The sequence below is a fragment of the Papio anubis genome, chromosome 12 (genome assembly GCF_008728515.1).
Source record: "Papio anubis isolate 15944 chromosome 12, Panubis1.0, whole genome shotgun sequence".
In the NCBI taxonomy this organism is placed as follows: Eukaryota; Metazoa; Chordata; class Mammalia; order Primates; family Cercopithecidae; genus Papio; species Papio anubis.
In genome coordinates this window covers 71,258,616-71,274,679 of record NC_044987.1, presented here as the reverse complement: position 1 = coordinate 71,274,679, position 16,064 = coordinate 71,258,616, and the positions used below count along the sequence as shown (strand labels likewise).

Genomic DNA, 16,064 nt, shown 5'->3' with positions numbered 1-16,064 from the left:
GAGCCACTGCGCCCGGCCGGAATCTGTGTTTTTAACAAGTATCCCCAAAATTAATTTTTAAAGAAATTAAAATCTGAGAATCACTACTCTACATAGTGTAATGGGAAACAGTTTTATTATCTCCTATTATCTGAAATCAAAGATAGTTTTGTATTCTTTTTTATTGCGGTTGTTTGCTACAAAAAGTTCTACTGATAGAAAGGATCCTAACTACCAAACATAATCAGGTTTTACTATTATTTCCAGAACAAATAAACCATTAAAGCTGCACAATAACTAGATATGAGGAAATTATTCTAAATTCTAATTACAAAATATAGTAAATGAAAGATTACAGATGACATTAGAACAAAATCTGGAGTTGGGCACCATGGCTTTTACCTGTAATACTAGCTACTTGGGAGGCTGAGGCAGGAAGATCACTTCGAGACTAGCCTGGGCAACACAGTGAGACCTCGTCTCTACAAAAATTTAAAAGCCAGGCATTGTGGTGCACACCTGCATTCCCAGCTTTGGGACGCTGACGCAGAAAGATTACTTCAAGACTAGCCTGGGCAACACAGTGAGACCTCATCTCTACAAAAATTTAAAAGACAGGCATTGTGGTGCACACCTGTAGTACTAAGCTACTTGAGAGGCTGGGGTAGGAGGATCATTTGAGCCTAGGAGTTCAAGGCTGCAGTGAGCTATGATCTTACCACTGCACTCTAGCCTGGGTGACAAAACAAGACCCTATCTCTATAACATAATAAAATTAAAAATAAGAAATCTGCAATGTAACACTATAGTGTTCTTTTTACACTGATATTTGTAACGTAATATTTAAAATCACCTGTGTTTTGAAGTTCTAAGAGTTAAGTTTCTGAAGCCACACTTAGCATGAAACACCATTAATGAGATACGCAATCAAAGGCTTCTCTGAACCCCAGTTTCCATTTCCTTCAACATAAAACATACTATCTATTATTTTATGCATACTATCTATTGCAAAGATTTGTTTTAAGATGAAATAATATGTAAATTTATCAAGATTTATTCATTAAGCGATTACACAATCTTATATGTAAATAAACCTTTGCATAAAAAAGCCATTTTACTTGCTCAATAAAGTGAAAAAATTGAAAAATGTAGGCTTAATCATATTCAGAAAAAACCAGAAATTTCAAAACGATATGATTCATTTCAAGCACAATTAAACTAAAAGATAACACAACAGAACCATAAAATAAGCATGGCCCATGTGCTTCAAAATGGAAGTACTGTTAAAAGTAGACAACACAGACTTTCCTTTCTGGAGGAAGTCTACTTTAAAAATTTAAGAGTATAGTCAAAATAGAAAATTATTAAAAAGAAGTCTTGAACTTTTTTTCTTTTTTCTTTTTTGAGACAGGGTCTCAATCAATCACCCAAGTTGAGTACAGTGGCATCATCATGGCTCACTGCAACCTAGACCTCCCGGGCTCAAGCAATCCTCCCACCTAAGCCTCCTGAGGAGCTGGCACTACAAGCAACAGCGACCACGCCCCACTAATTTTTTTATTTTGATTTTTGTACAGATGGTGTCTGGCTAGGTTGCCCAGGCTGGTTTCCAACTCCCGGGCTCAAGCAATCCTCCTGCCTTGGCCTCCCAAAGTGCTGGGATTATAAGTGTGAGCCACTGTGCCCAGTACACTTATAATCCCAGTTACTTAGTGGACTGAGGTGGGAGGATTGATTGAGTCCAGGAGTTCAAGACTGCAGTGAGCCATTATCATGCTTCTGTGCTCCAGGCTGGGCAACAGAGCAAGACTCTGTCTCAAAAAAAAAAAAAAAGAAAAAAGAAAAAAAAAAGAAAAGTCTTCCTTCAAAACATAATATTCGATAATGTTTATGTTATTATTAAATAGTTGCAGCAGTAATATAGTAGAAACAACAATGGGTTGAAGGAAAAGTAAACCACATACTTTTCCTAACTTTGTGGCTGCTAGCTAGTACTCCTGCTCTGGTCTCAGTTTTCTTATCCATAAAGTAAGAGGATTAGGCTTGAAATTGCTAAGATTACTTTGGAGCTAATGCCCTATGATTTTATGAAAACACAACAACAAATCTTACCAGTTTCTGATTTATTCAAAATAGATGAGTAGGAGTAGCTTTGGCTGACATAATCACTGGTAGAACCCACAGAACCTTCTCTTGGAAGCGGACCTATAAACCTGTCATGAACACTGTCTTCCCCAGCACTGGAATCCTCCTAAAATGCAACATATTCAAATAGTTAGTAAATAGCAAATCTTGCTGAAACAACAGCACTCACCATTTCCTGTAGGAAGGTTTGAATGATGCCTGATACAAAACACTTTGGAAAGTTGCTCATGTCCCCTTCCAAAGTGTTACTTTCTAAATTTTCTTTCAAATTTTCTGTTTACATGAGAGAAGATTTTTGGTACTAATAAGTCAAAAGTACCATTGTACTCCCTGATGACAGTCTATCAGTCATTTTTATATCATCCTTGCCAGGTAGGCCTAGCACACAGGGGACACACAATTATTGTTGGATGAGATGGATAGCTTCCTACTGTCTCCAACAAGAAACTTCATTTTAATAAGGAAGATGCTGAAAAGGATTAAGGGACATAAAAACGGCACAAGCAATTGGGACAGAATTGAAGAATTTTTATGCATTTAAAAACATGAATCCCTGTATTGTGAATCCAGAGTTCCCTAATTTAATAGTTATTTTAGATTTCAATGTCACTTGGACTAATCAAAATCTTCTCATGATGTCATAAAAATAAATGATGCAATTAATGAAGATCAGAGAGCATGTTCTGTTACTCCTTCAGTACAGATGGACTGTGTTTAATTACTGTCTGGTGTCCAGACAGGCATTGTTATTCACAATAAACTTCTAAATGAAAAGCATCAAACAGAACAATCTTTCCTGAGCAAAGTGTCATTAAACAGAAGGATTCTGAAAAAGTCCATAAAGCCTTAGATTTCTCAGCCTGTAAAAGAGTGAGGTAAATCAGACCAGGTTTTCTTAATCTTTTTTGGCATTTTAATTTTTTAAATTTTTATTTTTTTCAACTTTTAAGTTCAGGTGTACCTGCGCAGGATGTGCAGGTTTGTTACACAGGTAATGTGTGCCATGGTGGTTTGCTGCACAGATCATGCCATCACCTAGGTATTAAGTCCGGTATCCCTTAGCTATTCTTCCTGATGCTCTCCCTCCCTCCCCAGTGTGTGTTGTTCCCTCCCTGTGTCCATGTGTTCTCATCATTCAGCTCCCACTTACAAGTGAGAACATGTAGTGTGTGGTTTTCTGTTCCTGTGTTAGTTTCCTGAGAATAATGATTTCCAACTCCATCCATCTACCTGCAAAGGACATGATCTCGTTAGTTGTTATGGCTGCACAGTATTCTGTGGTGTAAATGTACCACATTTTCTTTATCCAGTCTATCATTGATGGGCATTTAGGTTGATTCCATGTCTTTACTATTGTGAATAGTGCGGCAGTGAACATATGCGTGCATGTATCTTTACAACAGAATGATTTCTACTCCTTTGCCTATATACCCAGTAATGGGATTGCAGGGTCAAAGGGTATTTCTGCCTCTAGGTCTTTGAGGAATGACCACATTATCTTCCACAATGATTGAACTAATTTACTCTCCCACCAATAGTTTAAAAGCATTCCTTTTTCTCCACAACCTTGCCAGCATCTTTTGTTTTTTGACTTTTTAATAACTGCCATTCTGAAAGGTGTGGGATGGTATCTCACTGTGGTTTTGATTTGCATTTCTCTAATGATCAGTAATGTTAAGCTTTTCTTCATCTTTGTTGGCTGCATGTGTATCTACTTTTGAGAAATGTCTGTTCATGCCCTTTGCCTACTTCTTAATGGGTCTGTTTTTTTCGTGTAAATTTATTTAAGCTCCTCGTAGATTCTGGATATTAGACCTTTGTCAGATGGATAGATTGTAAAAATTTTCTCCCATTCTGTAGGCTGTCTGGTCATTCTGAGGATAGTTTCTTTTGCTGTGTGGAAGCCCTTTTGTTTAATTAGATCCATTTGTCAATTTTCGCTTTTGGTGCAATTGCTTTTGGGGTTTTCATCATGAAATATGTGCCCATATCTGTGTCCTAAATACTATTGCCTAGATTTTCTTCTAGGGTTGTGTATAGTTTTGGGTTTTACATTCAAGTCTTTAATCTGTCTTAATTTTTGTTTATGGTGTAAGGAAGGGGTCCAGTTTCAATTTTCTGCATATGGTAGCCAGTTCTTCCAGCACCATTTATTAAATAGAGAATCCTTTCCTCATTGCTTTTGTCTGGTTTGTTGAAGATCAGACAGTTGTAGATGCGTGGGCTTATTTCTGAGTTCTCTATTCTGTTCCACTGGTCTATGTGTCTGTTCTTTTACCAGCAGTATGATGTTTTGGTTACGGTAGATTTGCAGTATAGTTTGAAGTTGGGTAGCATGATGCCTTCAGCTTTGTTCTTTTTGTTTAGGATTGTGTTGGCTATTTAGGCTCTTTTTTGGTTCCATATGAATCTTAAAATAGATTTTTCTAATTATGTGAAGAATGTCAATGGTAGTTTAATGGGAATAGCACTGAATCTATAAATTACTTTGCGTAGTGTGGCCATTAACAAGATATTCATTCTTCTTATCCATAAGCATGGAATGTTTTTCCATTTGTTTATGTCTTCTCTGATTTATTTGAGCAGTGGTTTATAGTTCTCCTTGAAGGTGTCCTTCACTTTCCTTGTTAGCTGTATTCCTAGGTATTTTCTTTCTGTAGCAATTGTGAATGGGAGTTCATTAGTGATTTGGCTCTCTGCTTGCCTGTTGTTGGTATACAGGAACACTAGCAATTTCTGCCACTGAATTTGTATCCTGAGACTTTGCTGAAGTTGCTTACCAGCTTAAGCTGATTTTATGAAAATACATCATAAGACAATGGGGTTTGCTAGATATAGGATCATGTCATCTGCAAACAAAGATAATAATCTGACTTCTTCTCTTCCTATGTGAATATCTTTTATTTCTTTTCTTGCCTGATTGCCTGGGTCAGAACTTCCAATACTATGTTAAATAGGAGTAGTAAAAGAGGGCATCCTCGTCTTGTGCCAGTTTTCAAGGGGAATGCTTCCAGCTTTTACCCATTCAGGATTATATTGGCTGTGGGTCTGTCATATTTATTACTGCCTCATTTTCAGAATTTGTAATTGGTCTATTTAGAGACTCAATTTCTTCCTTGTTCTGTCTTGGGAGGGTATATGTGTCCAGGAATTTATCCATATTTTCTACTTTATGTGCATAGAAATGTTTATAGTATTCTCTGATGGTTGGTTGTGTTTCTGTGGGGGTCAGTGTTGATATCCCCCTTATCATTTCTGATTGCGTTTATTTGATTATTCTCTCTTTTCTTATTAGTCTAGCTAGCAGTTTATCTACTTTGTTAATTTTTTCAAAAAACCAACTCCTGGATTTGTTGATTTTTGAAAGGTTTTTTGTGTCTATCTATCTCCTTCACTTCTGCGCTGATTTTGGTTATTTCTTGTCTTCTGCTAGCTTTGGGGTTTGTTTGCTCTCGGTTCTCTAGTTCTTTTAGTTGTAGTGTTAGGTTGTTAACTTGACATCTTCCTAGCTTTTTGATGTGGGTGTTTAGTGCTATAAATTTCTTTCTTAACCCTGCTTTAGCTGCATCCCAGAAATTCTGGTATGTTGTCTCTTGGTTCTCATTAGTTTCAAAGAACTTCTTGATTTCTGCCTTAATGTCATTATTTACTCAAGAGTCATTCAGGAGCAGGTTGTTCAATTTGTAGTCATGTGATTTTGAGTGAATTTCTTAATCTTGAGTTCTAGTTTGATTGTGCTGTGGTCTGAGAGACAGTCTGTTGTGATTTCAGTTCTTTTGCAATTGCTGAGGAGTGTTTTACTTCTGATTATGTGACCAGTTTCAGAGTAACTGCCGTGTGGTGATGAGAAGAATGTATATTCTGTTGTTTTAGGGTGGAGAGTTCTGTAGATATCTATTGATCCAGAGCTGAGTTTAGGTACTGAATATCTTTGTTAATTTTCTGTTTCAATGATCTGTCTAATACTGTCAGTGGGGTGTTAAAGTCTCCCACTGTTATTGTGTGGCAGTGTTAAGTCTCTTTGTTGGTCTCTAAGAACTTGCTTTATGAAGCTGGATGCTCCTGTATTGGGTGCATACATATTTAGTATAGTTAGCTCTTCCTGTTGGATTGAACTCTCTACTATTATGTAATGCCCTTCTTCGTCTTTTTTGATCTTTGTTGGTGTAAACCCTGTTTTGTCAAAAACTAGGATTGCAACTCCTGCTTTTTTCTGTTTTCCATTCGCTTGGTAAATTTTCCTCCATCCCTTTATTTTGAGCCTGTGTGTCTTTGCACATGAGATAGGTCTCTTGAGGACAGCATACTGATGAGTCTTGACTCTTTATTCAGCTTGCCATTCTGTGCCTTTTAATTCAGGCATTTAGACCATTTACATTTAAGGTTAGTAATGTTATGTACAAATTTGATCCTGTCATCATGATGTTAGCTGGTTATTTTCCCAGCTTGTTTATGTGGTTGCTTAATAGTGTCACTGGTCTGTGTACTTCATTTTTGTAGTGGCTGGTAATGGTTTTTCCTTCCCATATTTAGTGCTTTCTTTAGGAGCTCTTGCAAGGCAGGCCTGATGGTGATGAATTCTCTCAGCACTTGCTTGTCTGAAAAGGATCTTATTTCTCCTTTGCTCATGAAGCTTTGTTTGGCCAGATATGAAATTCTGGGTTGGAAATTCCTTTCTTTACGAATACTGAATATTGGTCCCTAATCTCTTCGGGCTTGTAGGGTTTCCACTGAGAGGTCTACTGTTTGTCTGTTTGTAGGTGACCTGGCCTTTCTCTCTGGTTACCCTTAACATTTTTTATTTCACTTTGACCTTGGAGAGTCTGACGGGGTTCTCTGCATTTCCTGAATGTGAATGTTGGCCTGTCTTGCTAGATTGGGGAAGTTCTCCTGGATGATATCCTGAAGTATATTTTCCAACTTTGTTCCATTCTTCCTGTCTCCTTCAGGTACTCCAATCAGCTGTACGTTTGGTCTCTTTACATAATCCCATATTTCTTGGAGGTTTTGTCCATTCCTTTTCATTCTTTTTTCTCTATTCTCGTCTGCCTGTCTTATTTCAGAAAGACAGTCTTCAAGCTCTGAGATTCTTTTCTCTACTTGGTCTATTCTGCTATTGGTACTTGTGATTGCACTGTGAAGTTCTTCTAGTGTGTTTTTCAGCTTCATCAGGTTGGTAATATTCCTCTCTAAACTGGCTCTTCTGGCTGTCAGCTCCTGTATTATCACAATTCTTAGCTTCTTTGCATTGGGTTACAACATGCTTCTTTAGCTCAGCAAAGTTCGTTATTACCCACCTTCTAAAACCTACTTCTGTCAATTCAGCCATCTCAGCCTCAGCAGTTCTGTGCCCTTGCTGGAGAGGCACTGAGGTCATGTGGAGAAGAGGCATTCCAGTTTTTTGAGTTTTCGACATTTTTGTGTTGACTCTTTCTCATCTTTGTGGGCTTATCCACCTTTGATCTTTGAGGATGCTGACCTTTGAATAGGGATTGTGTGGGGTCTTTTCTGTTGATATTATTGTTATTGTTTTCTGCTTGTTTGTTTTACTTTTAACCGTCAGGCCACTCTTCCGCAGGGCTGCTGCAGTTTGCTGGGAGTACACTCCAGGCCGTAGTTGCCTCAGTTTTTCCCATACCTGGAGGTATCACCAGTGAAGGCTGTGAAACAGCAAAGATGGCCATCTACTCCTTCCTCTGGAAACTCTGTCACAGGGGGTCCTGACCTGTTGCTGGCCTGAATGTACCTGTAGGAAGTTGCTGGAAACCCCCGTTGGGAGGTCTCACCCAGTCAGGAGGAACAGGATCAGGGACATGCTTAAAGCAGTCTGGCTGCCTTCTGGTAGAGAAGGTGTGCTGCATTGTGTGGGGACCCTTCCTCATTTGAACTGTTTGGACTCTCCAAAGCTGGCAGGCTGGATGGCTGAGTCAACCAAACCACAGAGACAGTGGCCTCCCCTCTCCCCTACCCAGAGCTCCATCCCAGGGAGAGATTAGAGCTCTGTCTGTATAACCCTGGCTAGAGTGACTGAAGTCCCTGCAAGGAGCTCCTAGCCAGTGAGGGTGAATGGATCAGGGTCCAGCTTAAAGAGGCAGTTTGGCCACGATCTGGCAAAGCAGCTGTGCTGCACTGGGGGGAATCCTTCCTGGTCCAGACCATTTGAATCCTCCAAAGCCAGCAGCTGGAATGACTGAGTCAATGGAACCACAGAGATGGTGGCCACCCCTCCCACCGGGAACTCCATCCCATCTTGGGCAGACTCCAGCCTGTTGCTGTTGAATTCCAAGCCAGTGAGTCTTAGCTTGTGAGGTGCTGTGGAAGTGGGGCCCGCAGAACAATGCTGCTTGGATCCCTGGATTCAGCCCCCTTCCTAGGGGTATATATATGGATGGACTTCCCACCTTGTTGGGGATCCTGGGGTCGGATTGTATAAAACTCTTGGGTCTTTATGTGTGCCCAAGTGGCTGCTCTACCAAGATTCCACACAGCTCTGTGTATAGGACCCAAGACCCTGGTGGCGTGGGCTCCTGAGGGGATCTCTTGATCTCAGGGTTGCAAAGATCCATGGAAGTAGCGTGGTTTCCCGGGCAGAGTCATACAATCATTCACAACTTCCCTTGGCTGGGAGTGGGGATTCCTTTGGCTTTGTGCCTCTCCTGGGTGGGCCATCGCCCCACCCTGCTTTTCTTCATTCTCTTTGAGTCCAGTTGTTTGCCTAATCAGTTACAATGCGAGAACCTGGATATTTCAGTTGAATGTGCTGTATTCACTCGCCCCTTTCATTCCTCTCCATAAGGGCTGTGGACCGCAGCTGTTTCTAATCAGCCATCTCGATCCCTCCCTCTTACTCTTTTTTAACTCATGTCCTCTACAATGGACTGAGAGAAAAAAAAAAAATCTCTGGTGGAATAGCCCTCAAATTGGGAGTTACTGCATTAGATATCTCTAAGGCAATTGGGCTGAACAGGAAAGTCTACTGAAATGTGAATTGGGATAAATATTAAAAGAATAGAAATGAAACATGTAATGTATACACCAATCATTCCAAAAAAGGTGGCAGGTTAGGGGAGGAAGTGAGAATGGAAATGACCTTCTCATAGATACTGAAAAACCAGACGAAAACCACCGAAGATTTACAGCAACCAAGCAAATGCTTAAACAAAGGAAGGGTCACTACTGAAACACAGGAGATCCTTGTGGCACTTTGACTTATCCTAGACCCACCCCCATCCCTGGTGTGCCAGTGATCTTGAAGATAGCAGTATATGTTAAATCCAACGTGGCAACAGACTACGGTCTATATACAGTCTGTATACACAAATAATGTTGCTATGGATGTCCAGTGTAACTATGTTATTCTACACACTTATAACAAACCAATAGAAAATTAAAAAATATTAATATATTACACAAATTACAAAACACATCTTATTTCCTTCAGGAAACTGCATCCTCAAGTAGTAGGTGACAGTGCATAAAAATTATAAATACAGGGTTTTCTAAGTAGCTTACCAGCAGTATTTGAGGTTGTTCACCATCTTTATCTGTCAAATGCAGAAAGTTCTTCTTTCCTGGCTCAAAATTAGCATCAAGAAGTGACTTGTCACTGGTATGATCCAGTGGTGCCTATGGACACAAAACATAATATTTCAGATTATGAGAAACATAAAATAAGTAATCTATAAATGGACACATATCTACATTTAAATAGTATTTGTTTAGCAATGATCTGGTAAAATTCTGTTCATGTAGGCTTGGAATTAACTCATTTATTCATTAACTGGGATAGCTAAGCCCAGTAACAATGCATACACTGATAGGTATCCCAGAGACTCACATTCCCCAACATCTAAAAAACTAAAAAGAGAAAAGGTGAAAGTTAAGAGTGTTAAGTACTACATACACATAAAAAGAATCTATAAACATTTCTCTCCATGTTCTATACAATATATGCAATATGATATTTAATAGAGTTTCATGAAAATTGACCAAAGATAATTTTACATAACTAAAAACCAAAATGTTTTGATATATAAATATGATGAAAAATACCAGATAAGCAACATACTAAGCAACCCAACCAAAATAATTATGTAACATAATTATGTAATGTAACAAAAATATAACTAATGTAGTATATATTACAGCCTTTAGAAAGACTCCTTAAGGAAAAGCCTCTCCTAGTAAATGATACCTATTTCAAATGTACCGCCAGGATTCAGAGGACCCAGGGGGTATGGAAGTGATTGTGATCAGACCTTTGAAAATTAAACATCTAAGATTCAAGTCTTCACCTAACTTATATGGTAGGGCAATTTCAACTCTAGCTGTCATTCTAATATACTCTAGTTGGTGGATGAGAGAGGAAACTCTCTATGCCCCAAGCCCTATTCACTCACTCCAGACCACTATAGAGAAAAATGAGGGAGCAGAGGTAAATATCTTTAAAACTATTTTGTTGCATTAAGAAATGTTTTTAATGTTTCAAAGACATGGGCAGAGTCTCCTTATACTCATTTTATGAAAATGTCTTTATTTCTTAGGAAATTAACACTACTTAACATTGTATAAAAGTGCAGGTACTGAGGACAAAAAAAATTAACCGTAAGAGATTCCGCTACTTACTATCTGTGTAACTTTGGAAAGTTATTTCACTTCCCCATGACTCAGTTTCTTCACCTATGAGGGTGTAGTAGCACCTACCTCATTGAGTAGTTAATAATATAAGGATTAAAAAAGATTACATTTGTACAGAGCTTAGAATACTATAAACACAGTGCAAAAGACGTGTTAAGTAAATAAAATAGCGAATATGTGTTCTACCTATTAATTTTGGCTAACATCTATCAATCCACAAGAAAAACAGGACACAGAAAACCGGAAGCTGAAAGAAGCCACATGGAAAGAAGAAAGGGATTGCTGGGTTCCTTCAAGTCACTGGTGGGACATGATCAGATGATATAGCTGAAATACACAGGGGTTTTACCTCAGTAAGTGTCTGTATACAAGGTGGTGGGTAGCTAAATGGGCTTAGTTTTCTGAGGGTATCCATTCAGCACTATGCAGTAAGCAGGAGAAAGTAGTCATATTCATAGAAATGTACAGGAGGCAAATAAAAATACAGAAATAGAGCTCTTGAGTACAGTCATAGCTAAAGAAAGAGTAACAGGTAATCCTGACATACAGCTATTTAAAGCTATTGTGGATGATAATTTAACAAATGCTTTTTGAATGCCCAGAAGGAATGTTTATGGAGGATACGAAATTTACACGAGGTTCCTGTCATGAAAATGCTTACATTGGAAATGGAAAGACATAAATGAATAATACCTATAACAAAAAGGAACTATGATAAGTGGCTCAGCCAAAGGGGATAGGAGGTCAAAGAGAAAACAATTACATTTAAAGCAGCATGAGGAAACATCGAGTAAAGCTTTTTAAGTGTAAAAGATGAATAGGACCTGGGAAGACACCTAGGACAGTACAGAACTATCCTTTAAACTGAAAAAGGACAACACTAGAAATTATGTGGTGATGTACCAGAAACTATTCAAAGTCTCAGATTAAATATTGTTTATCTTTCTATGTCTTGTCTGACTACCAATTTTACTAGTTAATTTCAGTTTAAAACATTAGTTCTATATTTTAAAAAAACAAATATATTATGGAATAAAAAGTATAATATGATTTTAAGGGCAAATCAGGCAACATCAAACATCTCTGATTCTCCTGTGGAACCAACTTAAAATTTGTACTCCAAATACCATAGGGATACACATTCAACTTCATTGACAGTTAGAGGTATTTTCCTGGAAAACTTAAGACAGAAAAATATGGAAATCTATGTTAAGAAAATAAATCAATGCAGTATCTGGGATTTCAGAGTATAAAGCAAAGCCTTACAGAGCCAATAGTAGCTTGTCTGAGATTTTTAATCAGTGGGCAATGAACAGTGATAGACGGTTACTGAACTAGAAGGTGATGTAAGTGCTACAATTTTGGATGATAGAAAATAATTCTAACTATTATGTAGGGCGGATGGAGAGAAAGGAAACAAAAAAGACTATCTAGAATATTATTCTAATAATGCAGATGAGATCCAACTCAGTGGTCTCCTTCCTTAACCACAATCCCAGGCAAAAATGATCAGTGCCTCTGCTATGTTCTGAAGATTTATGTCTCCCCAAAATTCATATGCTGAAACCTAACCCCCAATGCAATGATATTAAGTGGTGGGGCCTTAGGAGCTGATTAGGTCTTAAGGGTGGAGCCCTCATGAATAGGATCAGTGCCCTTATAAAAATGGCCCAAGGAGAGATGTCTATCAAGGACTCCTAGAAATCTTTTTAGTAATTGCAATTGTTTATTTTGATAGTAAACATTAATACAAAATTAGGTCAAATGATGACCTAAGTACATGTCTCCCAATAATCCTCCCCAAAAGTCCATAAAATGTCAAAAAAAAAAAAAGCATGCTTAGCAAATCAAAAATTTTGAGAAATTAAAAAACAGAAAACAGATAGGATCAGATCTATGGAAAAATAAAACTAAAGGGAACCATAGCCCCAAGATCCTATAAGAGAAGACTACTGTGGGGATAAAGGTAGTAAGGAACTTCAGACTAAGGTCAAGACGTAGAGGCCAGGAAACAGTTAAAAGTGAGCAAGTGGGAAAAGGCATTCTGATCAGTTTGGTATCTCCTCTCTTTTTCTCCTTGGACTATGCAGCAGACAGCAGTGCCTATTTCCTGTCAGGGTAAAGAGTGGGCACTGTGACCAGAGAGGCAGTGCAGTGCTGTGTAACTAGGTACTGATCAACTCCTAACCCTAAAGAGTCAGAAACCAGTCAACCCCAGAACAAATTATAAACACATCACATCTAGCAGCATGTCCCACCCTTTTTCCACAACCACCAAGAACTGAATATGGTAAGTTCAATCAGCATCCACAGAGAAGTATATCAAATCAAATATAAAAATGAGCAGAAAATAAGAATCACTAAATATTTAAAGAAATGCTACACCATGAAAGAGAGAAACTAAAAATACAATGGATAAAGGATAAACACTTAAAGAAACAGTTAATAGAACAGAATACTAAAATTAGAAAGTATACTCTCAAAGAGATCTGAGAAGACTGTAGTCGTTAACAATGTTTTTAAGCTTGAGAGTCAAAAGTCAAAAGTTATACATGTCCATACAAAGAAAAATAAACATATAAAAAAAGTTGCCCAGAAATACACATAGACACACAAATAAAAAGAAATAAAAGTCAGCAAGAGATAATCTTGGTTAATGTTGGAATGTATGAGGCATATACGATTCCATTTTTCTTACTATGAATATTTTTTCTTCTTTTCCAAAAATCAGATCATAAAATATGATTTTACAATCTTTTACCATGGAAAAACATACGATGATCATCATTCTGCTCAGCAAATACAGACAATATTACTGAATATTTAGTTGAGACAATATTATGAGAGTCACCTTTCATGAATGAAAAAACTGACGAAATGACATTGTGTAAACTTTAGGACAAGCAAATGTTAAATCCAGAATGGAGGCAAAGGAAGACGAAGGATCCAATTACTGAGCTGCACATAGGCTCTTACTGTAGTTGTTATACTTTTGTTTATAATTTAAAAAGAGTTCCAGGATTTAACATTATCATTAGTAGCAACAACAATGGCTATAATAACATTTTTAGAAGCTTAAGTCTAGGATTTTACCATATCAGCAGTATTGATTCCATTTCCCCACACCAAATCAAAGGTTCCATTTATGTAGCCTACTTTGTTGGCCACATCTTCAAAGAGCTTTCTGACTGGAGTAGATGCTGGTAAATTTAAAGTGATCCGTTCATTCACTGTCTTTGAATTAGTAGTATCTTGTATTATACATAAGACTCTAGGTTCTTCAGCAGCATTTTCTATCTGAAATTTTAAGAAAAATAGGACTTTATATATTATCTTCAAGGCAAAACAAAAGTATAATTAGCCATAAAATTTTATGATTAAATGTAAAAGACCTCACAAAATATTAAGTATTTTCTCTGTGCTATTTTCTCTGTTTTATTGTAGCCTGAAACACATTCTAATGGATATGTCATACATATAAGCACCATGTAAGTTTGTTTTGGAAACATCGGGGCATATTTCAGGATCAACAATCATTCTTGGAGACATTTGCTTTCACCTTTAAGACTGTAAATCCATGGTCAATAAGCCATGAAGATAGTAATATTTAAGCAATTTTAAGTTAAAAATTATAAAATCTGATCCTTAAAAATGTGTCATTACCATGCTAGCCACAGTCAAATCAAGTATTTCTGGGTCCCCCAAGAAAACAATGGGAATTGTGCAAAAATGCAGTAAGGATTGTCTAAAGATTACAAAATCTGTAACTAAGGGATACAGGCTACCACATCTCCTGATCTTTACGCTGCTGTACCCGTAAGTCCAGATGTCTAAAAAGCTCCATTTATTAATGTGTCGGGAGCTGACAAGCTTATTCAAACAGATGAGCCAGGAGGAGCGGGAGGGAAAAACAAGGAAACAGTTTCAATTACCAATACAGAAAGGAATTAGGGTCACGAATTCTCCTTCCTGCTTAAACTTTCTCAAATAAGCTATGCCCTCTCTCAAGCTGTTAAGGGACAGCACTTTTCCACTTTCCACAGGGGTAAAACACTACATCAAAGATACTTTATTGGAAGAAATTCCTTTCCCTCCTTCTATAATGGCTATCTCAATGAATGGCACCACCATCTGCCTAGCTGCTGAAACCAAACAGCTGAACAGAGCATCTTCCTCGTCCTTCCCTCTTTACCTCACATAGTCTCCAAATCCTGTCAATTCTACCTTTTGAATATCTCTTGAACTACCTCCTTCACTTTATTCCTGCCTGCAGCAATAAGAATATCCTACAACAAAATTATGGAACAGCTTCCTAAGAAGTTTAACTTCTTCCAATCTTATATTACTTTAACCCAGAATAGTATTTCTGATACACAAATCTGATTATGTAAATCTCTTGCTTTCCCTGAAAGTCAAGTGTGGCATTAAACTGGGAGATATCTCACCATCTCCATAATGGGCTATTCAGAAATATGATCTTTACAAACTGGTGGTTTACACAAAAATTTATTTCTTCCTTAGGTTCTACAACACTATCAACCCCAACCTTTTGTTGCTTCTATATTATCCATTTTTAAATAAGAAAAATTATAACTAGCTAGTACTGAAGATGGGATAGTCACAAAGTTTTTTGTTTGTAGAAGTAATACAATTATCATCTGTTTCTGTGACACACACTTTTGGGTTTGCAAGAGATCATTTAAAGTTATTCCAATTACTTTAGAACAAAAGTAAGTTGATATAAAAGTATAATATTTAAAATAAATTGTGTAGCACTATAATTCAGACACACCAAATATTTAATTACCAGTAACTTAGTTAAAAAATAAAAAGAAAATACATTTCTGTAAAATAAAAGAAACAAAAGAACATTATCAATATACATTTCAAAAGAGATAAAAAAAGCCTTCACCTGTACATTTTAGATGATATATTAACACATTTAATAGATCATTTTACACATTTTAACTCTAAACTAAAAAACATAGATCTTTTTAAAAATGCTGGTTTATGATGAAAGAGTAAATAACTCAAAATAAATTTCAACTATAAAAGGTACACTTTTATAGATTCAATAGTATACTTCAGGGATAGCTCAGGTCTGAATGATTCAGTGTTCCTGGTATAAAATACTGTAGTAGCAAGATTTTAAAGCCTCAAATAGGCTGGAGTTGATGGTCAAAGGAAGACAACTCTAAGAATTTAGAAATCAAAAGTGCTGTGATAGTAATCATACATAAGAATGGTGATGTGGCAACATCATATGGCCAGACACTAGCAGTTCCTGGTTCTTTCCCTAAATA

The 16,064-nt window shown here is 37.2% G+C and overlaps 1 protein-coding gene across 4 annotated transcripts in view; it reads right to left on the bottom strand.

Annotated features, from left to right (window-relative positions):
• The window catches only part of USP47 (ubiquitin specific peptidase 47), a 116,594-nt gene that overhangs the window by 64,341 nt on the left and 36,189 nt on the right, over nucleotides 1–16,064 (bottom strand). For 3 of the 4 annotated variants that reach the window (XM_009186577.4, XM_009186578.3, XM_017948628.3), the window contains 3 exons: nucleotides 13,855–14,058; nucleotides 9,637–9,750; nucleotides 2,092–2,230 (listed from right to left, as the gene is read on the bottom strand). In XM_009186577.4, the coding sequence (XP_009184841.1) occupies nucleotides 2,092–2,230; nucleotides 9,637–9,750; nucleotides 13,855–14,058 (457 nt within the window). The remainder of the gene's footprint in view (nucleotides 1–2,091; nucleotides 2,231–9,636; nucleotides 9,751–13,854; nucleotides 14,059–16,064) is intronic. The other variant, XM_003910210.4, reaches the window with a different exon arrangement.